Consider the following 25,443-nt stretch of genomic DNA (forward strand, 5'->3'; position numbering starts at 1 on the left):
GTGCCCTCCGCCACACACCGTTTGGTGGCTTGCGGAGTATAAATGTAGATGTAGATGTAAAAAATGTAACCACGCTTTGCACCAAGTAAATCTGCCATCTTAGCTTTCAAACCAAATGTCGACATTAATCATTTTCATATCTCCCTTGGAACCAATTTTTATGTTATAAGATTCGTTCTCCCACGCCAGATATGATTTTCATAGTATTTCAACTAGTTAGAAAGTGCTGCTAAAATTACAAACCCTTAAAATATCCATTTCGCATTTTGAACAGCAATAGTGTGGCGTAATATTTTTTCTTACAATTTTCACGCGGGTCAGACAGAAATAAAACAAGACAATACGCCTATTAGCGTCATTAAAGACAAGGTTGGAAATTACTTACATCGATGAGCCAAAACGTTATGACCACAGCCCTCCATGAGACTGAATGCCGCCTGGTGGCGTTTCGGGCACCTGATGTGGCAAGAAAAGTATACGAGGGGCGTTCGATAAGTAATCCAACACTTCTTTTTCTCGGCCAATTTCGGTTGAAAAATGCGGAACTTGTCGCAGGATATCGTGGAAAATTCCCGCTTCGGTCCACATAGTTTCATAAAATCCCGATAGCTCGCGGCGCTATACGTAGCCTTCCATTCCAAACGGCGTTAGTAATGGAGGTGCGATCCAAGCATTGACTTTCTTTTTTCGGAAAACCAGAGCCTCGCAGCTGTTCATAGGGGTTTGCAGAATGCCTACGGAGTCCTGATAGTGAACAAAACCGCAGTGAGTCGTTGGGCGAGGCGTCTGTATTGGTCTCAAGAAGGTCGCTCAGACCTCTCCGATCTCCCGTGTGCTGGCCGGCCGCACACAGCTGTGACTCCTGCATGTTGGAACGTACGGACACTCTCATCCGAGGTAATCGAAGCATCATAATCAAACATGTCGCTGTACAATTGCACGTCGCTGTTGGTAGTGTTGACTCACTCAACAACCAGCTGGCGTACTCAAACGTCGCTGTTGGTAGTGTTGACTCACTCGACAACCAGTTGGAGTACTCAAACGTGTGTGATTCTTGGGTTCCTCGCCGCGTAGCGGAAGACCATAATGGGCAATGAAGGACCATCTGCACGGAATTGCTCGCGCGTTACGAGATTGATCGTGACAATTTTTTGTCGAACATTGACACAGGCGACGAAACATGGTTTGATCAGTTCGAACCGGGAACAAAACGGCATTGCGTGGAGTGGCGCCACACCACCTCTCGTTCGAAGAAAAAGTTCAAAGCTGCACCCTCAGTCCGTAAACTCGTGGAGACAGCCTACTGGGACTCTAAAGGGTTTTTTTTGTTCGATGTTCTCCTTCATGGTGCAATGGTCTGCTCTGAAGTGTAGTGTGTTACGCTCATGAAACTGAAGAATTGACCTCAACCTGTTCGTTGCCACAAAAATGCAAACGAACTTCTCCTTCTCCGTGACAGAGGAAGGCCTCCAACAAATCGGCGCGACTGAGAGGAGCTCACAATGTTCATTGGACTGTTCTTCCTTATCCACCCTACAGCACGGATCTCGCACTTCCCAATGGCCCAATGAAAGCTGCTCTCCGCGGGAAGAGGTACGTCGATGATTTACAGGTTACTGATGCAGGAAGACGTTGGCCCCGACGTCGACTAGTTGACTGGTACCATGCAGGCATACAGGCCCTCCCTGTAAGTTGGGATAAGGCCATCAGATTGAACAGAAATTGCACTACTGGCCATTAAAATTGCTACACCACCAAGATGACGTGCTGCAGACGCGAACTTTAACCGACAGAAAGAAGATGCTGTGATATGCAAATGATTAGCTTTTCAGAGCATTCGCACAAGGTTGGTGCCGGTGGCGACACCTACAACGTGCTGACATCAGGAAAGTTTCCAACCGATTTCTCATACACAAACAGCAGTTGACCGGCGTTGCCTGGTGAAACGTTGTGATGCCTCGTGTAAGGAAGAGAAATGCGTACCATCACGTTTCCGACTTCGATAAAGGACGGATTGTAGCCCATCGCGGTTGCGGTTTATTGTATCGCGACATTGCTGCTCGCGTTGGTCGAGATCCAATGACTGTTAGCAAAATATGCAATCTGAGGGTTCAGAAGGGTACTACGGAACGCCGTGATGGATCCCAATGGTCTCGTATCACTAGCAGTCGAGATGACAGGCATCGTATCCGCATGGCTGTAACGGATCGTGCAGCCACGTCTCGATCCCTGAGTCAACAGATGGGGACGTTTGCAAGACAACAACCATCTGCCCGAACAGTTCGACGACGTTTGCAACAGCATGGACTATCAGCTCGGAGACCATGGCTGCGGTTACCCTTGACGCTACGTCACAGACAGGAGTGCCTGCGATGGTGTAATCAACGACGAACCTGGGTGCACGAATGGCAAATCGTCATTTTTTCCGGTGAATCCAGGTTCTGTTTACAGCATCATGATGGTCCCATTCGTATTTGGCGACATCGCGGCGAACGCACATTGGAAGCGTGTACTCGTCATCGCCATACTGGCGTATCACCCCTCGTGATGGTATGGGGTGCCATTGGTTACACGTCTCGGTCACTTCTCATTCGCACTGACTGCACTTTGAACAGTGGACGTTACATTTCAGATGTGTTACGACCCGTGGCTCTAACCTTCATTCGATCCCTGCGAAACCCTACATTTCAGAAGGATAATGCACGACCGCGTGTTGCAGGTCCTGTACGAGCCTTTCTGGATATAGAAAATATTCGACTGCTGCCCTGGCCAGCACATTCTCCAGATCTCTCACCAATTGAAAACGTCTGGTCAATGGTGGCCGAGCGACTGGCTCGTCACAATACACCAGTCACTACTCTTGATGAACTGTGGTATCATAATGAAGGTGCATGGGCAGCTGTGCCTGTACACGCCATCCAAGCTCTGTTTGACTCAATGCCCAGTCGTATCAAGGCCGTTATTACGGCCAGAGGTGGTTGTTCTGGGTACTGATTTCTCAGGATCTATGCACCCAAATTGCGTGAAAATGTAATCACATGTCAGTTCGAGTATAATATACTTGTCCAATGAATACCTGTTTATCATCTTCATTTCTTCTTGGTGTAGCAATTTTAGGGGCCAGCAGTGTATGTTGAAATATATGGTTACATCCAAAAGAGTGGAGTATAATATGGTGTATTGGAATTCTGTATAAAACCAACCTGCTTTCAGAGAGAAAAATTTTCCATTACCTATTGTTCCCCCTTTAAACGGAGCAGACACCAATGGGGAGTCATTCCAGCGATGAAACTGGCGCGAATGTGGAATTCCACTGACATAAGCTTTTTTGACAAAATGGTACGTTGTTTTGGCTCGACGACTGGGAGCAAGCGCCTCAGAAACGGTTAAGTTGGTCGGCTGTTCCTGTATTACTGTCGTTATCATCCATAGAAAGTAGTTGGTGAAACCATGAGGAAGTGACTTGGCGTTGAACGACCATATATCATCACAGAAGGTGGAAGTCGGAAGCTTGCCCGCTCTTTACAACACAATAGGCAGTTCTGTGAGCGTTTAGCGCACGCTGTTGAATATGAGGCACCGTTGTAGACGACCGCTACGTGTTCGCAAGCTGATCAACGACATCGTCAATTACGATTGCAGTGGGTACGGGGTTCTCGAGAATGGACCATCGATCAACAGATATGTTTCGTCCGGTAGGGTAAATCACATTTCTTGTTATACCAGGTCGATGGACGTGTCTGGAGACAGGTACTATAAGGGCGAACGGCTGCTCGAAACATGCGCATCACCACAGACGCAAGCCATTGGTATCAGTGTTGTACCACGAGAGTTATTCTCTTGGGCTTCCATGGACTTTGTGGCAGTAATCGAAGTCGCCGTGACAGCTGTGGACTACGTGAACGCTGTTGCTCACCACCCACACTCCGCTATGTTCGATCTCTTACCCCACAACGATGGCATCTTCTAGCACGATAACTTCCTGTGTCAGAAGCCCAGAATCGTGCTGCAACATAGTAGTGAACTCACGTTGATGTCTTGGCCACCAAGTTCACCTGATCTGAACCGAATCGAATGCATCTCGGACTTATCAAGTGCTAGCTCAGCGCCCAAAAATTGCATTACCTCAACATCGGCATCTGGTGCTACGTATTTCTAGAAACCTTCCAACGACTCGTGGAATCCATGCCACCTAGAAGTGCTGCTGTGTTGCGTTCGAAAGCTAGACCAACACGCATTTATCTAGGTGCTCATAATGTTTTGTCTCATCAGTATATTTCAAGAGTTTCATGCATAATTACAAACTAACAACTTCTCATATTGCGTCCTAACAGAATGAGAATACACTGTGTTCATATCCTATTAGATAAACGCTAATATTCTTAGGTTCTGTCCTGTAGGTGTTATTAATGTATTTGGTAAATACCGCAGTGATAATCGCAGAAAATGAAAAGAATTCAAATATGAATTTGAAAATATATGGTAAATGTGAGTGGGACGCTAATTAATAACTCACTTCTGTGCATTGTAAAACTACAACTGAAGTTTCTAGTTAGTCAAAGTGTGTATATGGAAGGAAAATTTATGTGCCCTACAACATAACTGGTAGAGGAAATTCGGAGGCCGTTTTCTTCCAGAGGACTCGTTATTTCCAGAAGGTTCTCTTTCTTTTCGCAATAATACGATAGTGTGACTACAGCCAGGATGTTTCGTATGGTGATCTATTCTGTGAATCTGTACCTCACACGATAGTAACAACGTCCGATGCATCTTACGAGAATTTGTATTCAGTGTTAGCTCTCGACTAAAGACTACTAGCAGAAACGTGCTAAGGGCAGGAATAAAAGCAATAATTTTTTATTCAGATTTTAATAAGGTACCTATTCTTGGTATACTGAGGAGATAAAACGGCATTATGCAGACTCGTGTGAGCTAGGTACAGTATGTAATTCACTCGGAATTAGTATTAGTGAGTGTTACAGCTGAAGGGAATACTTACATCAGATAGCAATATGATTCATTTATTGCATTCTTTATTTATTTCAGAAGATGTTTGTTTTATATCTTTCATGTACGTGCATACACTCTTTGTCATCCGTGTTATCTGTCCCTACACACCGTAACATGTGCCACTGTGTAAAAAAAACTCTCCATCTCTGCTTGACAAATATATGCCATCAGGTTTTTTGCGCGGCGACAAACTGTCATCTTGCCGGAGATGGATGATATTTGAGAGGTAAAGGTTGTGTGGGTCTTTATTCAGCGGAAGGGACGAGTCCCGAATAACTCCTTAAGAACCCAGAAAAAATATCTGCAGTGATATTTTAGGAAATGTTTCAGTAGTCGTTGCAAGCTACACATGAGAGGTAAGCAGCCTTTAATGCTCTTTTATGTTGATATCTGATGTCATAAAACGAACTTTTCATAATTTTTCACGTTGTGCTAGTTCCTTCGCCTCTGACATTTCAGTCATCCCAAAGCCTATTGCGCAGAGAATTATTGAAGCGTTCTATAATAATAGAACAAGAACACATTTACCTACAGATTTCAAGCAGAGTAACTTCTAACATAAATAACAGATCGTACATATTCTCTCCTGATGTTGTTCCATTTTTACGTAACATTTTAGCCTATTTCGTCTGTAAACTTAGTAAATTAAATTTCATATGATTAAAATAAAAAACTAATTGAATACACGTGGTGTTAGTTATGCCATAACAACGATCCTTATACAACAATTACTCAATGATAGATACGAAATATAAAATTTTGATAAATATTAAATTTAATATCTTCAGTAACTATTATTTAGCTGAAATGTTAACAGTTCGATATGTTATACAATAGATCTCGCAAATTATTCCATCTGTGGAGTGACATCTATCGCATTAAATAATTAATCACATTTACGAAATTACACTAATATGCCACCGCTGTAAATATTTCGCCTAACTATTTACAACTCTGCTTCCTCTCGTTACAAATATCTGAGGACCGCGGGCCAATTTCGATTGTCCTAATTACACACCATTATTGCTTCATCCCGTCACTATGATAATTTTTCCTCTTGTCAGATATCTTCGCTACTGTTTTATCATAATACGACCTTGCATTCCTTTTATTTTAACCTTATGTTTCTCATACCTTTCTTTTTATTGCTTCTCATTATCCTTAGATGTTTATTTGGAAGTATTTCGTAAACACTGGATGATGTTGAGTTCTTCTCTAAAAATTAAAAGAAACACTGTTAATTACTACTTCTCTTAACTCCTCGTTGTTCTCAAACACTTCACCATAAATTATTGATTTCCAATATTCGATAGCTTTTTGATGCCCAAATATCTTGCTTGTGTGTCTTACGTCTAGGTCCTCTACTTTTCTTAATTTTTGATTGAATAATAACCGTTTTATTGCATATAGCCAGTCGAGCCTCACGTCTCTTATATAACGTTACTTTTCACAACTTCAATAACTCTCAGTCATACTATTTTAAAATAACTGTTATTTCATTAACATTGTTGTCTTGCTACAGAACACTAACTGCATTTGTCTCATTTCGTAGTCATTATGTCCTACCGAGAAAAATATTCCTTCCTCGAAATAAAGTAATATGCATTTTCAAAACAGAACTTCACTAGGTCTGTTTGTTTTTTGTTTTTCTTTTTTTTCTTTCTCAAAGAATAGTCTACACAGTTTACTTCAGCAGATGTGTTTGGCTTTTTGTTTTATTTTTTCTTCCTCAAAGTACAGTCTACACACTTCAAAGGGCAATTCTATAAACGACGTTATTATATTACTGCAAATTTACAAGAAGATAAGACGTGAAGAAGATTTTAAAAACTAATTTCAGATGAAACACTCGAGACTGTGATCAAGCATAAAAGTAGGAGTATCTCATTGAAGTAAAACAACTGGCGATTCGTGCGTAAATGTATGGCTGGTACTCAGATTTCATTGCTGATTATAGGCTGGAGATAACGGTACATTCCATTATAAAACAATTGGTGGACCTTCGAATAGTAGTGAGGCAAGACTGAATTTAAAACTGAGCTGTTGTGTATTAGATTTTCTAACAAATTACAAAACAACATCCGCGGAAAAGATAAATTCGTGAGAAATGTACCAATGACAATAATTTACTAAACGCTTTGGAACTAAAAGTACTCACGAAATCAGTGTGAAAGACTAGTCAAAAATTAAACGCTAAATGATGGCCACTTAACTTTATAGACACATCATAGCGAAGTAATGTGCTATCATTAGGCAAGTGATTGTCTTCTCCTTAAATGCTTATTTTCTTTGTGATTTCTTAAAAGTTATAAAAATAAGAAGCCCTGTAAACACGTGATCAAAAACACAACGTCTCTGCACTTGTGGCATACTCGATGTCGTCTGTTGTGATATCGCTGTTGCCTCTCTTATCGACTCCGAGCACTTCCTGCTCTTCAGTTGCCAATGATAGATGACAGACTGCTAGGATGGAGCTACCTGCAGCGATTATTAAAGCATGATATGGGTACATTTTCACCTCACTACGTATTCAGTACATCACACCTGGGACAATCACAATTATTTCTTATAATATATTAGTAAACAAATTGAAAATTATCGAGTTATCATAATTCCAAACTAGAGTACCTCCAGATATTATGTTCTATTCATCGTCGACAATCCCCGTATCGGCTGTCGCTAAGTTATAGCTTTTGTGTTGTCACCTGATATAAATTACAACATCTACGCTCCTCTGAAGTTAATTTTCACGCACAGTTTCAGTTGGAGCTACCATAGCGCCTTGAGTTCAGTCGTCATTTACAAAACTATTTTTCCTCCTGCATCTTTTTAAAGTGAGTAATCATAGTATCCGTAATTCGCTGTTTTGATAGTTGGCTCTTTTAAAATAGATCTAGTGATTCTCTTTGGTATCCTCTGTATTCATGGAAATTACCTCTACTTTTGATTTCAAGATGCTTGTGGCATACAAATGGATGTACCGGTAGGAAAAGCACTGCTTTATCTGGCTGCACATTCGATATAGAGATATTTGGCACAAATATACATTGTACTTATAGCTATTGCTGTTGCCTCTCTCATTAATTTCGTACACTTCGTGTTCTTAAATTACCAATGAGAGGTCGAGAGAACGGAGATACTTCTAACGAGGGAAACATATGCCCAAAGGTTAATCGACTCTGCTCATGTTTGGCACCGCTGGAGTACGTATTTACATGGAACGAGCGCTGTTATAGTATGATGGGCTTCTCAAGACTTTCCAAGAAATCGATGTTCAAAGTTTTACGAGGCTTTTGAGTATCATACATTAACGGCAATCGCCGAGCAGGGACTTTACTGTCTAAGGCAATAGACTAAGAATCTGCCCGTGCTGCATTCGATTCTCATCATTTTGTTGATAAACTCTCGCCAAACACTTCTATCACCATATCGAATCATATTTCTTCGAAAAGTAATGGTGGGAATAACAATAATTATTGTGGTACATTCATGTCGATGGTTTAATTAAGATTATTATTTAGCGCATGGCTAATAGACATATCATAAAATTAAATTACGTATACATATGTACATATTGACACACAAGAAACACAAATTTGTCTTTGCAACTGCAAGCCAGTACACTGCAGCTGGCGCTGCTTGCAGGAAGTCGTCTTCAGCATCGTGAAAGGCTCGAATCCTGCATTCACTGACAATGTGGTGAACAGTCTGGAATGGAGCCCCGCAGTCACAGGCTGGATTAGGCAGCTTCTTCCACTTAAAGAGAGCATCCCTGCATCAGCCATGGCCGGTACGGATTCTGTTGAGAGTAGTCCAGGTCTTGTGTGGTAGGTCGAATCCACTTGGAAGTTTAGCACCTGAGAAGAAGTTATGCAGTTGCACATCTGTCACTGCTTTAGACTGACCTTTGCATTCTTCAAGAGGTTTGAAATCCTTAGCGACCATTTCAGCAGCATCGCACAGATTTGGATGGCGTGATTTCAGTCTCCTACGATTTAAAAGTGGCAGGTCACTTTGCACGGGTTGGGTAGAATTCCTGGAGATCTTGTGGAATCCTCTCATAAGAGCAGTACATCTGCGTAGATCAGGAGGCATTATACCGGTTAACACTGGAAGCCAATAAACTGGAGTAGATCTGATTGCGCCAGATATCATGCGCATTGTCGTATTCAGCTGGGTGTCAACAAGCCTTGTATGATGACTGTTCATCCAAACAGGTGCACAATACTCAGCACTTGACTACACCAAGCCCAGAGCTGAAGATCGCAGGGTGGATGCTGAAGATCCCCAGGTAGTTCCGCATAGCTTTTGGAGGATGTTGTTTCGAGTCCTCAACTTTTGAGCTAAGTTAGGAAGGTGTTGGTTGAAGCGTAGCGTACGGTCCAGGTTGACACCAAGATATTTTGAGTTCCAATTATGACGAAGAATTCTCCCTCTGAAACTTACTTCCAGCAGAAACAGTTCTTTTCAGAGCCCATTAACAAGAAATATTGGATCAACTACAATTAAGAAAGTGTGATTAAATGAACACTTATTTATCAATAAATTCATGCGCGTATAAAACAGTTAACGCGTTTGTGGCAGTTCACTTACGATTCTTCCTCTCTGTGGTAGGTAGACAGCATTTGCGCTGGTATCTCTAAGGGGCGACCAATAGTTTCCATGCCTACAAGTCGATGCTTGCATACCCGCGTTGGAGTCGCGCTGTTGTGCATATATGCTACAGCAACGCCACAATCGAAAACATTTTGAACACCCCTTGTGTCATAAGAGTAGGAAAACATAGCGCAGACTGACACTAAACCACTTTTTGACACGCACTTCTCATTTTTAATAATGATAGTCGAAAACATGCGTCATTGATATCTAAAAAGAATGACGGTTCACAAATAATTTTTTTTTTTTTTTTTTTTTTGCGAACCCTGTGTTTTCAGCATACATACGAACATAGGAGCTGTCAACTGATGTAGTACCAGATAATGAAAAGTAACATAAGCTACAAGATTTGATATTTCTCTCAGGCCCTGCAACAATGTAGAAGCATTCTCCAGTCGCTTCACAAAATTTTTGATTTACCGACAAAAGTATACATTGCAAGATTGACACAACGGTCTTCATTTTGGGTTGTATAGTTCTGAATGTATACGTTGTTCGTCTGTTTTCATCTTGAAAGATTTCATGACACAAAACAAGATTTCCCTGTTGTATCAATATAGGTGTTTGGTAGAGGACTAAAAAAATTACATGACTTGAACTCAGTAAGACTAGACTTACACTTTGCAAACATTAATGTGCTAAAGCCGCAACTCAAGGGCTAGCTCGTATTCAAAAACCTCGCAAAAATTTCAACCCCGATTCCTCGAGAACGCTTAAGAGCCGCGTCGTGCTTCAGTTGTATTTGTTATATCTAAGAATGTTCTGCAATAATGCGGAAGCCCAGCAAGCTCAGGCACCCGTTAGACGTACACTACCCTTACTTAGTCAGTTTGTTAGTTCATGTTCCATAAATCATTTGAACGATTCTTTTATCGAAGTGATGAGGAACGCTCAGATTTCGGGATATGTATGCATGATTAGTGTTAACGTTAATGATCACATTACGTTTTTAGTCCTACTCGTGCAACTACACATAAAAACAAGCTTTTTTTTCTAACAGTTTTTAAGTATAAATTCGTCAATAGAGTAGGACTTGTCTGGGAGAAATGATTGTAAGTTAAATTTAAAACTTGCTTTGCTACCTATCAGATATTTTGTGGTATTGGGCAAATGATCTAAAATTTTTGTTGCTGCATATCGAACTCCTTTCTGAACTACTGACAGCTTTAGTAATGACAATTAAAGCTTATTTTTCCCTCTACTGTTGTAGGCATGGACATCATTGTTCTTATCAAACTGTGATGGATTATTTCTGAACAATGTTTTTAGTGAATGTGTGTATTGTGTCGGTGCAGTGCGCGAGGTACCTACATGACGTGAGTGGGTGAAAACCACACTTTATTCTTATCGTTCGCTTTTGTACTTTCTATGTGATAAGCTATTCCATAAAATTATGACATTATTGAGTGGAAATAAGCAAAATATGTCAAGACCTCTAAGGTTAGCAATTATAGGAAGAACAAAAGTAACTCATCTTAACTGTTAAAGACGTTGTATAATATGCTTCTTCCTGTTCAAGTTTTCATCAATATGTACAGCCAGTAATTTGCAGCATTCTATCCTATTTACTGACTCCTGCTCATTTTCTACATCAGTTGCTGATATGACTCTGTTTGCTGTACAGAACTGAATACAGTGTGGTTTTTTTCAGAATTTAGGAAGCGTCAATATTCTGAGAGACACTTTATAATTTTTTGGAAAATATCATTTACCATCTCTTCTGTTGATTTCTCTCTAATGAGATTTCTTATAACACTAGTACCGTCTGCAAAAAGTACCAAGTCTACTTGTTGAACGGTAAGTGTAAGGTCATTCACGTATATACAAAACAACAGTGGACCTAAAATTTGTGCCTGAGGGACGCCCTTCGTGATTTCTCCCCTGTCACTAACGATACCCTTCCAAGATTGTTTGACTTATTCAGCACAACCTTTTGCATTATGTTTTACGTATGTTTCAAACATACTGTGTGTAAAGCCATCAACTACATAAAAGATGAATTTTTCTGAGCGAGTAACATGATCTACTCAACTATGCGCCTTGTAAAGATCACAAAAAATACTAACTGGCGACATTTTATTGTTTAATGGTAGTACTACTGGATGAGTGAATGTATTAATAGTATTCTCAGTCGAACAACCCTTCTGGAATCGAAACTACGATACATTAAGTAAACTGTTTCCATTTAAGTGTGAGACTACTCTTGAGAATTTTATATTTTCGAGTGTTTTGGGAAAAGTTGTCAGTAAAGAAACTGGAAGATAACTGTTTAAGTCTGTCTTATCACCTTCCTTATGAAGAAGTTTAACAATTGCATATTTTAATCTGTCTGGAAAAATTCTCTATGTCAGTGATGTATTGTGCGTATATGACCAAGGACATTACTTATTAACTTATAAGTTAGTAGCTCATGATTGCTGCTGCGCTACTACTTATGTTACGCATTTCTTCATCTGAAGAATTAGTGTTTTTATACCATTAACACGAACTTGCTTTGATCATGGGACTGATTTTCGTCCTACTGTTATACAACTGTTCCAGACTTCTCGTCTGTCCCTTATTATGAATTCACTGTAGATGTAACAGAAGACATAGAAATGAATCATCTCTTATCCAGAAACTCACATAGTTCCTTGTACAATTTAACATTCTTGCTCACAGTGGTCTGAGGGATATTATACTTTTCACAACGGGACACAATTTGCATTTAAATAAGTCATTCTGGAACACATATTAATATAACGCTCTGTGCCAAGGAGTCGTAATATGAAACACAAGTATCAGTAGTACTGTTATAATCGACAAGATTGTCGGTGTTCTGACAAGCCATGGTCAATAGGGGCAGTCCGTTTATGTCGACCACAAAGATCTTTTCCTCGGCCACTGATAAATTACTCTTCAGTTCCCTTATTTTACTTTTTACATCAGTAAGAAAAATAAAAGACAATGTTCTTCACATTCAGATTAAAAATCTTGGGCTCCATTAGGTTAAGCTGAGTTCTTAACGCAGGATGTTCCACTAAAATGATCACTGTATAGATTGAGACTGTACGTTCATTATAATCAGTTTAATTCTAAGTTTCTCATGCATCTTGACGCACTTCGAAAGCTAACTCTACGCGTGCTAGCATGAATGACATACAGAAGAACCACACTCGGATCGAATCATCGCACCCGATGAATAACTGTTCGTTTTTAGGCTGTTTATCACCGATGCCTACGCCAACGCTGCGTTAGTTCCTCATATTCGCCAGAAGAATAGGTTTAGGTTGTTTCCCTGCCACATCTCTGGTGTATTCACACCCCAAGGATCATTCAGTTTTAGCACGAGGGCTCCCTTGGCGAAAAGTACTAACTTCTGAACTAAGTGTAATTACTACTAGCAAAACTACGGACAATGACACTACACTGAAGCGCCATTACCGACTATTTGGTATCTTCTGTTCGCCCCCACAACACACAAAAGCCGCGCAGAATTAGCCGAGCGGTCTCAGGCGCTGCAGTCATGGACTGTGCGGCTGGTCCCGGCGGAGGTTCAAGTCCTCCCTCGGACATGGATGTGTGTGTTTGTCCTTAGGATAATTTAGGTTAAGTAGTGTGTAAGCTTAGGGACTGATGACCTTAGCAGTTAAGTCCCATAAGATTTCACACGCGTTTGAACCTTTGAAAACACACAAAAAATCACGAATCAGATTACACTCAAAATTAATTAATGTCATCACTAGTCTCAAAGCCTCATTAATGTCTAGTTTATCTAATTCTGATGTGGCGATCATAGTTCTTCGCCTCTGGAGAATGTGAGTTCAAACCCTCCTGGCAACCACACCAACCGGCGCCGAAGTGAACATTTACTTTCAACGCGCGAGTTAAAATCCGTCCCAAGTTTCTGTCTTCACTCGTGTAGAAGATAATGTCTCGGGAAATCGAATGAATCTTTTTGAAAAGGCACATATGAGCTGCTAAGAAAGGTTGTGGAGTAACAAAGATGTTGTTGTTGTGGTGGTCTTCAGTCCTGAGACTGGTTTGATGCAGCTCTCCATGCTACTCTATCCTGTGCGAGCTTCTTCATCTCCCAGTAATTACTGCAACCTACATCCTTCTGAATCTGCTTGATGTATTCATCTCTTGGTCTCCCTCTATGATTTTTACCCTCCACGCTGCCCTCCAATGCTAAATTTATGATCCCCTGATGCTTCAGAACATATCCTACCAACCGGTCCCTTTTTCTTGACAAGTTGTGCCACAAACTCCTCTTCTCCCCAATTCTATTCAATACCTCCTCATTAGTTATGTGATCTACCCATCTAATCTTCAGCATTCTTCTGTAGCACCACATTTCGAAAGCTTCTATTCTCTTCTTGTCCAAACTACTTGTCGTCCACGTTTCACTTCCATACATGGCTACACTCCGTACAAATACTTTCAGAAACGATTTCCTGACACTTAATTCTATACTCGATGTTAACAAATTTCGCTTCTTCAGAAACGCTTTCCTTATCATTGCCACTATACATTTTATATCCTCTCTACTTCGACCATCATCAGTTATTTTGCTCCCAAAATAGCAAAACTCCTTTACTACTTTAAGCGTCTCATTTCCTAATCTAATTCCCTCAGCATCACCCGACTTAATTCGACTACATTCCATTATCCTCGTTTTGCTTTTGTTGATGTTCATCTAATACCCTCCTTTCAAGACACTGTCCATTCCGTTCAACTGCTCTCCCAAGTCCTTGCCCTCTGCTGTCTCTACAAAGGTCATACAGCGACAGAAAGAAATGCTGACTTCAGGCTTACCGATTCCAAGCCAGCCAGGTAAAGTACAGAGTGTGTGTGGGTGTTGCAGGATCCCAGATGTCGTTGGTGCGCGTGGTGGTGATAGCGCTGGTGGTGCTGGCGGCGACGGCCCCGCTGAGCGAGCCGCTGCCCGCGGGCGCCGATGCAGGCCAGCAGCGACCCGAGCGCCCGCCCATGTTCACCTCGCCCGAGGAGCTGCGCAACTACCTCACCCAGCTGAGCGACTTCTACGCCTCTCTCGGCAGGCCCAGGTGCGTGCCACAGACGTACTCAGTTTCACAGGAGCCTAAGACTGGAACTAATGGGTGGAAATAAACGTTTAGTTCTTTACTAGTTAAACAACTTATACTTTATAGCACCAGTCGTTCCAAGCGACAGCTTCCAGTCTCAGTTCACCAGTTGCGACATAATACACTGCTGGCCATTAAAATTCCTACACCCCGAAGAAATGTAGATGATAAACGGGTATTCATTGGACAAATATATTATACTAGAACTGACATGTGATTACATTTTCACGTCATTGATCCTGAGAAATCAGTACCCAGAACAACCACCTTTGGCCGTAATAACGGCCTTGATACGGCTGGACATTGAGTCAAGCAGAGCTTGGATGGCGTGTACAGGTACAGCTGGAAATACCACAGTTCATGAACAGTAGTGACTGGCGTAGTGTGACGAACCAGTTCCTCGGCCACTATTGACCAGACGTTTTCAGTTGGTGAGGGATCTGGAGAATGTGCTGGCCAGGGCAGCAGTCGAACATTTTCTGTATCCAGAAATGCCCGTACAGGACCTGCAACATGCGGTCGTACATAATCCTGCTGAAATGTAGGATTTCGCAGGGATCGAATGAAGGGTAGAGCCACGGGTCGTAAAACATCTGAAATGTAACGTCCACTGTTCAAAGTCCCGTCAATGCGAACAAGATGTGACCGAGACGTGTAACCAATGGCACCCCATATCAACACGCCGGGTGATACGCCAGTATGGCGATGACGAATACACGCTTCCAATGTACGTTCACTGCGATGACGCCTAACACGGATGCGACCATCATGATGATGTAAACAGAACCTGGATTCATCCGAAAAAATGACGTTTTGCCATTCGTGCACCCAGGTTCGTCGTTGAGTACACCATAGCAGGCGCTCCTGTCTGTGATGCAGCGTCGAGGGTAACCACAGCCATGGTCTCCGAGCTGATAGTCCGTGCTGCTGAAAACGTCGTCGAACTGTTCGTGCAGATGGTTGTTGTCTTGCAAGCGTCCCCATCTGTTGACCCAGGGATCGAGACGTGGCTGCACGATCCGTTACAGCCATGCGGATGTCTGTCATCTCGACTGCTAGTGATACGAGGCCGTTTGGATCCAGCACGGCGTTCCGTATTACCCTTCTGAACCCACCGATTCCATATTCTGCTAACAGTCATTGGATCTCGACCAACGCGAGCAGCAATGTCGCGATACGATAAACCGCAATCGCGATAGGCTACAATCCGACCTTTATCAAAGTCGGAAACGTGATGGTACGAATTTCTCCTCCTTACACGAGGCATTACAAGAACGTTTCACCAGGCAACGCCGACCAACAGCTGTTTGTATGAGAAATCGGTGGGAAACTTTCCTCATGTCAGCACGTTGTAGGTGTCGCCAACGGCACCAACCTTGTGCGAATGCTCTGAAAAGCTAACCATTTGCATATCACAGTATCTTCTTCCTGTCGGTTAACTTTCGCGTCTGTAGCACTTCATCTTCATGGTGTAGCAATTTTAATGGCTAGTAGTGTATGTGAATAGTAATGAGCCTTCAGTTAATAGTCATTCGCCACACTGCTCGGTCTTGTTGAATACTATAGAGTTACAATCGCCTCTCCACCAATCCCCCTACGCCTCATCCACTAGCCAATGGCGTCCCTTGCATGCGGTGGTCAACACACCACTTTCCCAGCCGTTTTAGGGTTAATAGACCAGGTGCTGCTTCTAATCACAACAGGACCCCGCCTTCTCGCCATAATTAATTTCGTCCATGGCATATACGGGGCTTGGCCAGAAATGGAAGTTACAGAGATGGGAACTTCAGGCTGCCAAGCGTTTAGAAATTATAACATATTTCACGCGGAGCGGGGTGATCCATTTGCATTCGCGTGTTCTCAAGGCTGCTGTCGGCCCAGCGGTCCGCAGCTCGTGGTCTCGTGGCTAGCATTGCTGGCTCTGGATGACGGGGTCCTAGGTTCGATTCCCGACCGGGTTTGGGATTTTCTCTGCCCGGGAACTGTGTGTTTGTGTTTCCTCATCATTGCCGGCACGGTAACTCAGCGTGTTCGGTCAGAGGGTTAGCTGCCCTCTGTAATAAAAAAACTGAGTTAATGGATAAACGACGAACTGAAACGGGTGTCTTGCGACGTGCGCCCCTAGCAGATACAACGAACAAAAACGAACAAAATGAGAATAAAAAACAGCGGAAACACTACAGAGCCATAGTTCTAAGGTCGTGGGTTCGAGTCCATCTGCGACAACTTTTTTTTCAAATTTTACTTTACTCACACAGCAAATGAATCGAAATAATGTTCGATGTATTGTATTTGTTAATATTTTCATGAAAGGCACGTAAAGGAAGGGTAAAGGAAAATTAGAGAATCCAAATAAATTTCCGGGAAGGGATTGTAAGGCGTGCACGAGGACTTCGTTTATAAAGTTAGGTACTTTTGTTGTTTTAAAGTTCACAGTTCTCAGTTGTTGGGATGATATTCAGTCTAAAACTGGGAAAGCAGTAATTTTCTCGGCACCTTACACACGTTGTTAATTCCGCAGTTTTGCGGTTACGTAATTGTCTTAAAATTTCCACACAAAAATATATACGGTTCAAAGACATGAAAGGTTCCCTGTCATCACATATTTTGGCAGCAAACTGCGCGTGACGCATCACTTCATCAAATATGAGCGAGGATAGCTGCTGATGTACAATGGAACGTATTTTGATGCAGTCTGCTAGGGATGTGGTCTTTTCTTGTTCTCTCTCGATGAGATAATGGCAGTTTTGTAGCTTTTTCGTTAAATTCTTTAGCTGACGATAAAAACAGGCGTCGCAGGGTTGCACTTTGAGAGTACACTTGGAGTGAATCTCTTTAATGCTGCACGATGGTTGTCTTTCTTTGTCTTGAAAAATCTCATCGCATAATTGTGGATTTGTTTGTCCTCACCAAAAGTCAGTTAACAGAAGAAATTTGTCCTCCTGCTCATAGGATTTCATGTCTGCCCCCGGTAGCTGAGTAGTCAGCGCGACAGAATGTCAATCCTAAGGGCCCGGGTTCCATTCACGGCTGGGTGGGAGATTTTCTCCCCTCAGGGACTGGGTTTTGTGTTGTCCTAATCATCATCATTTCATCCTCATCGACGCGCAAGTCGCCGAAGTGGCGTCAAATCGAAAGACTTGCACCTGGCGAAAGGTCTCCCTGGCGGGAGGCCCTAGTCACACGACAAAAAATAAATAAGTAAATAAAATAAAAACAAAAGTAAAATAAATAAAAAAACTAGTGCCCATGGCCTCTAGATTATCACTCTGTAGGATTTCCGCCGGGCCATTCGCTGGCTGGAGACTACGTGAGTATAAATGGCTCATGCCGACCCGCGCCAAAAAGCCATTTTTTAAAGAGTTTTTCAGTCTGGAGCTCCCAGTTCTGTCACTTTCATTTTTGGCCAAGCCCTAGATATACCATAAATCTGGACGAAATGGTGTAATGCGCAGGCGCGGTACCCTTGTCAGTCATGAGGCTTCTCAGGTGACGTCACGAAGCTGAGCGTCCTCCACATGGCAGCTGTCTACACTGCCCACTTTATCGATGACATTTTTTCGAAGCATGACCAGTCTCCTGACTGAACTCGCTGAGCTACCTTGCCGGCATTCGTTCGGCTACGGTGGCAGAAGACCCATTCATTTATCAGCACCCACATTTACATGTCTACGCTGCAGAATGTTTCAAACTATTTAACTACCGATCCACTCTCGCGTAGCATATGAGAACAAATAAAGACTTTTACTGATTCTTCCGTCGGCTCTTAGTAGAACAACATCATTATAAAAGAAGAGCACAACACTGCGTATGTATTACAGTTTTAATTTATTTTGTTAATTTGTTTTCATTTTACAAGGTTATCATTAGACTTTAACAGATTATCGTCGTCAAACTTCATACAATATTCGAGAAAGATATTGTAATACATGTTAAATATCGAGAGTGGAGTACGAGCACAGAGTAAATGTCACCTCCGACAGTTCAGTGGTAATTCAGTTAAAATGTGTGAGTCAAACACTACATAAACATGAAGGGAACATTAAACACCAAAAAGCAATATCTATAAAAAAAATTTTACATTAACATTCATAATAAAATAAAATTAGTGGTGGTGGTGGTGGTGGTTAGTGTTTAACGTCCCGTCGACAACGAGGTCATTAGAGACGGAGCGCAAGCTCGGGTTAGAGAAGGATTGGGAAGGAAATCGGCCGTGCCCTTTCAAAGGAACCATCCCGGCATTTGCCTGAAACGATTTAGGGAAATCACGGAAAACCTAAATCAGGATGGCCGGAGACGGGATTGAACCGTCGTCCTCCCGAATGCGAGTCCAGTGTGCTAACCACTGCGCCACCTCGCTCGGTAATAAAATTAGTATGTCATAACCATACTGAAGACTATCTTCCAGGGTTATTACATATGGATCGCGATACAGAAACACATTAAAAGTTAAAATTGACATTTGCAACAACAGACTCTCTATCACAGATTTTCTTACCCTCTGACAGCAGGTGGAAAACATATGTCGTTCTCTCTGTCGGTTCATTATGGCCAGGGGACATCGGGCAGTACGTACTTTTCAATTCAATAAACTTTACCAACTGCCGTATACTTTAGGTTATTTTATTTTACTTCGAACGCAACCAGTTTCGGCAATTCATTTTGCCATATTCAGGCCCCATACGCTTTTTCCGAATCAGCGAGCTTATCGTATAGCGCCATAAAACTGGATATCGTGAATCCCAATCGTTGTGCAACTGATTCATACGAAAGCGTGCTACCAACTCACGGCTTTCAGCTCACAGCCGATAGGCGGCGGCACCAGCGTCACTTAACAGCGCAGGCGCGGCCTGGCCTTAGCCGTTTCCACGATAATCCCAGCATCGCCAGTCGGCGTGCATACGGAAAATAGAAGCCTACCGACTACAGGCCAATCACACCTTGCCATGCCGTCACGAGCTCACCGGCAGCCTGTGTGCTCCTGCGAGCCCGCACTAGTTAAAAGCGCACACCCGTCCATGGATCGCAGTGCGAAGTTGGACTGCAGCCTCTCGAAATGTTCAGACCCACCGCTCGTTACTACGGACCTATCTATGGAGACTCCCATGCTACAGTGTTGTACGATTGTGATAGGGACTCAGTGTACAATTCTGCCTGACAGTGTCTGTATTGAGACGTGTGAATTTCCATTGAGAGATTAAATTTGTTTTTCCATTCACACCCCCAGTCTTTGTTTTCCGCACTTCCCGGATACAACAAATACCGGGTGATCAAAAAGTCAGTATAAATTTGAAAACTTAATAAACCACGGAATAATGTAGATAGAGAGGTAAAAATTGACACACACGCTTGGAATGACATGGGGTTTTATTAGAACAAAAAAAAAAGTATTGCCAGACGCGTGAAAGATCGGTGATGATCGTGTGCTCAGCCGCCACTTTCGTCATGCTTGACCTCCCAGGTCCCCAGACCTCAGTCCGTCCGATTATTGGCTTTGGGGTTACCTGAAGTCGCAAGTGTATCGTGATCGACCGACATCTCTAGGGATGCTGAAAGACAACACCCGACGCCAATGCCTCACCATAACTCCGGACATGCTTTACAGTGCTGTTCACAACATTATTCCTCGACTACAGCTATTGCTGAGGAATGATGGTGGACGCATTGAGCATTTCCTCTGAAGAACATCATCTTTGCTTTGTCTTACTTTGTTACGCTAATTATTGCTATTCTGATCAGATGAAGAGCCATCTGTCGGACATTTTTTGAACTTTTGTATTGTTTTGGTTTTAATAAAACCCCAAGTCATTCCAAGCATGTGTGTCAATTTGTACCTCTCTACCTACATTATTCCGTGATTTATTCAGTTTTCAAATTTTTACTGACTTCTTGACCACCCGGTACTTCCAGAAATTGTTTGGGAATCGTATAATCGTACAATACCCTTTATTTATGTGCAATACATCACATTCGTAACTTATAAATCCTCGAACCTGCAGACGTGCAAACTGAACGCTACATAGCGTCTCCAGGCTACGTTGCCTTCAGAACGGAGAGTACTATGAGAGACGGAGTGAAGTGACTAAGCGTATTGTGTCTGGCAGCAGGTTCGGCAAGCGCGGGTCGGCGGCGGCGGCGGCCTTCCGAGCGGCCAGCCGGCTGCCGCTTCCTCCGCCGGACGCCTACGAGCAGCTGTTCCAGTACGACGAGTGAGCAGCCCGCACACCACCAGTAGACGCAGTCTCCGCCTCACTTCTCACGTTTTACCTGCCAGTTCGTCCCATAATTGTCACCGTAATCTTTTGTTTGTGTACGCATTTATTCGTAATTGATCTGTGCGAATCACATTGTTCTTACATATCTCAAGAAAATGCACATTAAACGTACATTTTAAGTTCACGTCTTTATACCTCTTATTATTTTCCACAACTCGGAAAGCACAATGTTGCTCTTTTGACTCCCCAGACATCACCTACACTAGTTCGTAGATGTATCCACGAGAGACGAAAAGTACAGTACCTCATAAGAGCATTCATTTACATTTCAATACACTCAAACATACTACAAGGCAATTTATAAATAAATTGTTTCCGCAGAATTTAATGTGAAGCATTTTTTTCATTGGAGCTGTATGATACGACTGCCGATACAGAATGGTATAAATCTGTCAATGCAACTAACATTTACAAAATCGACAATTATCAATGCAGTTTTCGGGTGTCCCTTTTGACTGCAAATCTAGCAGGTAAGAGCAGCAAGACGACCAGCCGACTGTTTTTTTATTACAGACTGTGCCCTGGATTTGGCAAGAAAGGACAGACTGCATGGTTGCATCCCAGAAAAGCCAACGTTCAATTTTCTCTCTGTATCTGTGTTCCTTCATTCAGTTGTTGGTTGTGGCGAAATTCAGTTTAACAAATTACACACAACAAAAACAGTTTTGCATCACCCCGGTTGCCAAAACTCCTGAAGATAGACTTGAGTGTGGGTATTGTGGGGTCACCGCCAGACACCACACTTGCTAGGTGGTAGCCTTTAAAACGGCCGCTGTCCGTTAGTATACGTCGGACCCGCGTGTCGCCACTATCAGTGATTGCAGACCGAGCGCCGCCACACGGCAGGTCTAGAGGGACTTCCTAGCACACGCCCCAGTTGTACAACCGACTTTGCTAGCGATGGTTCACTGACAAAATACGCTCTCATTTGCCGAGACGATAGTTAACATAGCCTTCAGCTACGTCATTTGCTACGTCCTAGCAAAGCGCCATTACCAGTTACTATTGATACTGTGAATCATATAACGTCAAGAGCGACGTTCACCATTAATGGATTAAAGTTAAGTATGCCACCAGCTACGTCCGTTTTTTTCTAAATTCTAATTTCCTTGTCCTATTCCAGACCTCACGCCAGCCTGCGTGAGCTAAAACGCGTGCCTTTCGGCTTCCTTTAGTAACACGGTGTTGGCTCTCCTGCCAACCACAACAGGTATTGCATCACAGACACAGTCCTTTTGACTGTCGGAGATGTCACTAAACCCGCCCAAAGATGTAAACAACCGTGCATAAGCAGCACCTATTAGACGGAGGGGGTCCGACAGCCAATCAGTTCCAGTCATTCCGCCAGGAAGGAGATACACGGCTTGTGTTGTCTACAGTTCAACCATACCTAGACGGTCAATACTGCGGTTCGATCGCGTCCGCGTTGTTACTTTGTGCTTGGGAGGGCTCTCAACAAGGGAAGTGACAGGGCGTCTTGGAGTGAACCAAAGCGATGTTGTTCGGACATGGAGGAGATACAGAGAAACAGGAACTGTCGATGACAAGCCTCACTCAGGCCCGACAGCCGTGGGTGATGGTCTGGGGCGCCATTTCTTTTCACAGCAGAACCCCTTTGCTTATCAATCGCTCACCCTTAAAGCACAGCGGTATGTCAATGATATTCTGCATCCCGTTCCATTGCCCTTCATGGCATGCCATCCTCTTACATTTCACCAAGATAATACCCGTCAGTACACGGTGACAGCTTCTACTGTTTGTCAAATCCTACCTTGACCAGCAAGGTCGCAGTTTCTCTCCCCAATTGAGAACGTTTGGAGTATTATGGGCAGGGCCCTCAATTCCAAGCAGCTCGGAGTTTTTACAATCCAACACGCCAGTTGGACAGGATTTGGCACGACAACTCACAGGAGGACATCCAACAACTCGATCAGTCAATGTCAAGCCGAATAACTGTTTACATAGAGACCAGGGTTGGACCAACACGTTATTGACTTGCTCAGTTTGTGGAACTCTTTCTTTCGAATTAATCATCCAATTTTTCTGAAATTGTAATTATTTGTATGTCTGTACCTGGACATCACATCTACCGATTTTCGTCACATTCAGATTATTCCTTTATGGTGCCTCCTTTTTTTTATCTTAGAGTGTGTTTCAGACAGGCCCTAGAGCCGGCCGTGGTGGCCGAGCGGTTCTAAGCGCTTCAGTCCGGAACCGCGTGACTGCTACGTTCGCAGGTTCGAATCCCTGCTTCGGGTATGGCTGTGTGTGATGTCCTTAAGTTAGTTTGGTTTAAGTAGTTCTGTGTGCTAGGGGACTGATGACCTCTGATGTTAAGTCCCATAGTGCTCAGAGCCGTTTGAACAGGCCCTAGAGGATTCGTATCAGATGACGGTGATGGTCACTTCATGCTGAAGTTGCTTGGTGTGGGACATATTCACCTCAAGAGAAGACCTGTGTGGTCGAACGTTGTCAACAATTAGGATGGAATAATCACATTCAAGGTGCAATGTTCAGCATGTCATCTCTCCAGATCTGCTCAGTCGCAGTTCCACGTTGAGGGCACGTATACACATATCACTCCGTATGCAGCCACTGCCTATTATCAAAACACTCATTTCACGGATTCTTGGTGAATTATAATGGCTTCCACGCCTTCTTTACTCTCTTCATTAACTATAACTCGCCCTTGAAGTGTTTTACACGGAACTGTGTAGCCCAGTGTATATTATGGTAAATACTGTGGTGAACTGCTGCCAATTCTGAACTCGAGGCAAGTTTCCCAGATAGCGATAGACACTTTATTCTAACACACAGTAATAAAAACAAGGCACACTCATTGTTCAATGGCAAATTAGTGATAATCACGATACAAAATTTAAGATCTTCTTAATCTGATGAATTACTATAGTCTTAGTTAGTTATTTAACCTGTGACAAAAAAAACACTAAAGTCTGTCCAGTTCAGATTCCCATCAGTGCTGAGAGTCTAACAATAGACGGACGTTTATCGCTGAAGATGGTTCTGAGTACATTCGTAGCGTTGAGTCGTCTTTTACGAATGTAAGAGTGCGCAGGCTCCTAGTTGCCACTTTGAGGTTGCGAAGTCTCCGTGGTGATGGCTGGCCACTCGTTGAAGCTGCTGTTGCCTCTACTATCCTGATGCGGCGGCGGCGGCGGACGGAACTGCTGCTCCAGAAAAAATAGAGATGGGGCCCCTCCACGCCCGCACCAACGTGGTGACCAAACCGAAAGTTCTACTGTCACCTCGGTCAACATGTTACTTGCCTAATCAGTGGATCACAGGATGCTGGGCTATGATGTTATCGGTGTGTCTGGGTAAGATTACGCATTAACATGGTCCAACAGGTGATAGATTGTGGACGAAACGCGAATGACGGTAGCAATTTGAAGATCAGAGGGGAAACAAGTGCCAAGGCTTGTACCGAGGTCAAAAAACCTCTGTGGGATGGGTAGTAAGAGCAATAGTGGCTTACTAGCTGCGATAATTCATGCAAGGTTGGGTTTGTTAGTGTGGGTATCATGCATCAATACCGTGGCAGGCCATGGCGATGTATCACGGTCTGCTGCAGCCGCTGCATTCCTGGAAAAGTCAAAATCGTTATATATTAGTGACAGATCGGCCATAGATCATCTCATTGTGTGGGGGGTGGGTATAGCTTGTCTGCATGTAGTGTACGGTACGGTTTCCCTGCGTGGTGCCGTTTTTTCGGCAGGTGTATTCCAACTGGGTATCCAGTAATGGTGGCTGATAAACAGGGGCTCACCTGTACCGTTGTGTTTGCGTGTACTTGGCCTATTATATTTCCATCTGTGGTTGTGGTCGTAGTTCCCCAGATTCAGAATGAACCGGTTCTGCGAATGTCTGGAGTTTCTGTATAGTCTTGTGGTGAGTTTGTGGATTACCTCCCTGAGTGTCTCAAGTCAGTATTCCCGGTGAAGTTCCGCGATGTGTGTGTATCGTGGAGCATTGCTTATGATTTTGAGTACATTGTTTTGTATGATTTGCAGACGGCGCAGGCGTGTGGGCGCAGCGTATCCCCAGACAGAGGCTGCATACGGACCTGTGCGCTCACTCAAGTACTGTTCAGGCGGATATATATGGCTCGCACTGCTCGCGGGCATATGACAGGCGAAAGCAAGTAGTACTATGTCTGACGCGCCGCTGTTGGTCATCCGAACACCTCTAGTAGCGAGGCGGGCGTCGCTCTTCACGGTGGCGACTGTTGGAGTTTCGAACGAAAACAAACTGGTGTTGCCGTCGTCCGGAGCGCAGACGTGTGATCCCCCACTCTAGCGTTTCGCGAGGGGACGGTGCGTCTTTAAACACGCCTGTATTGATGGTGGATTATGTGTCCCGATACGGTATACATTATGTCGATGCTCCGACTGTAC

At 43.3% G+C, this 25,443-nt stretch overlaps 1 protein-coding gene across 1 annotated transcript in view; it reads left to right on the forward strand.

Moving 5' to 3' along the window:
* LOC124556779 (pro-neuropeptide Y-like) overlaps positions 1-21,106 on the forward strand; it is a 47,527-nt gene extending 26,421 nt beyond the window's left edge. Inside the window, exons 2-3 of the mRNA XM_047130787.1 lie at positions 14,513-14,714; positions 20,861-21,106. Of these exons, the coding sequence (XP_046986743.1) occupies positions 14,521-14,714; positions 20,861-20,966 (300 nt within the window). The 5' untranslated portion in view covers positions 14,513-14,520 and the 3' untranslated portion in view covers positions 20,967-21,106. The remainder of the gene's footprint in view (positions 1-14,512; positions 14,715-20,860) is intronic.
* Positions 21,107-25,443: the final 4,337 nt, after the last annotated feature.

The sequence above is a fragment of the Schistocerca americana genome, chromosome X, assembly GCF_021461395.2.
Source record: "Schistocerca americana isolate TAMUIC-IGC-003095 chromosome X, iqSchAmer2.1, whole genome shotgun sequence".
Lineage (NCBI taxonomy): Eukaryota > Metazoa > Arthropoda > Insecta > Orthoptera > Acrididae > Schistocerca > Schistocerca americana.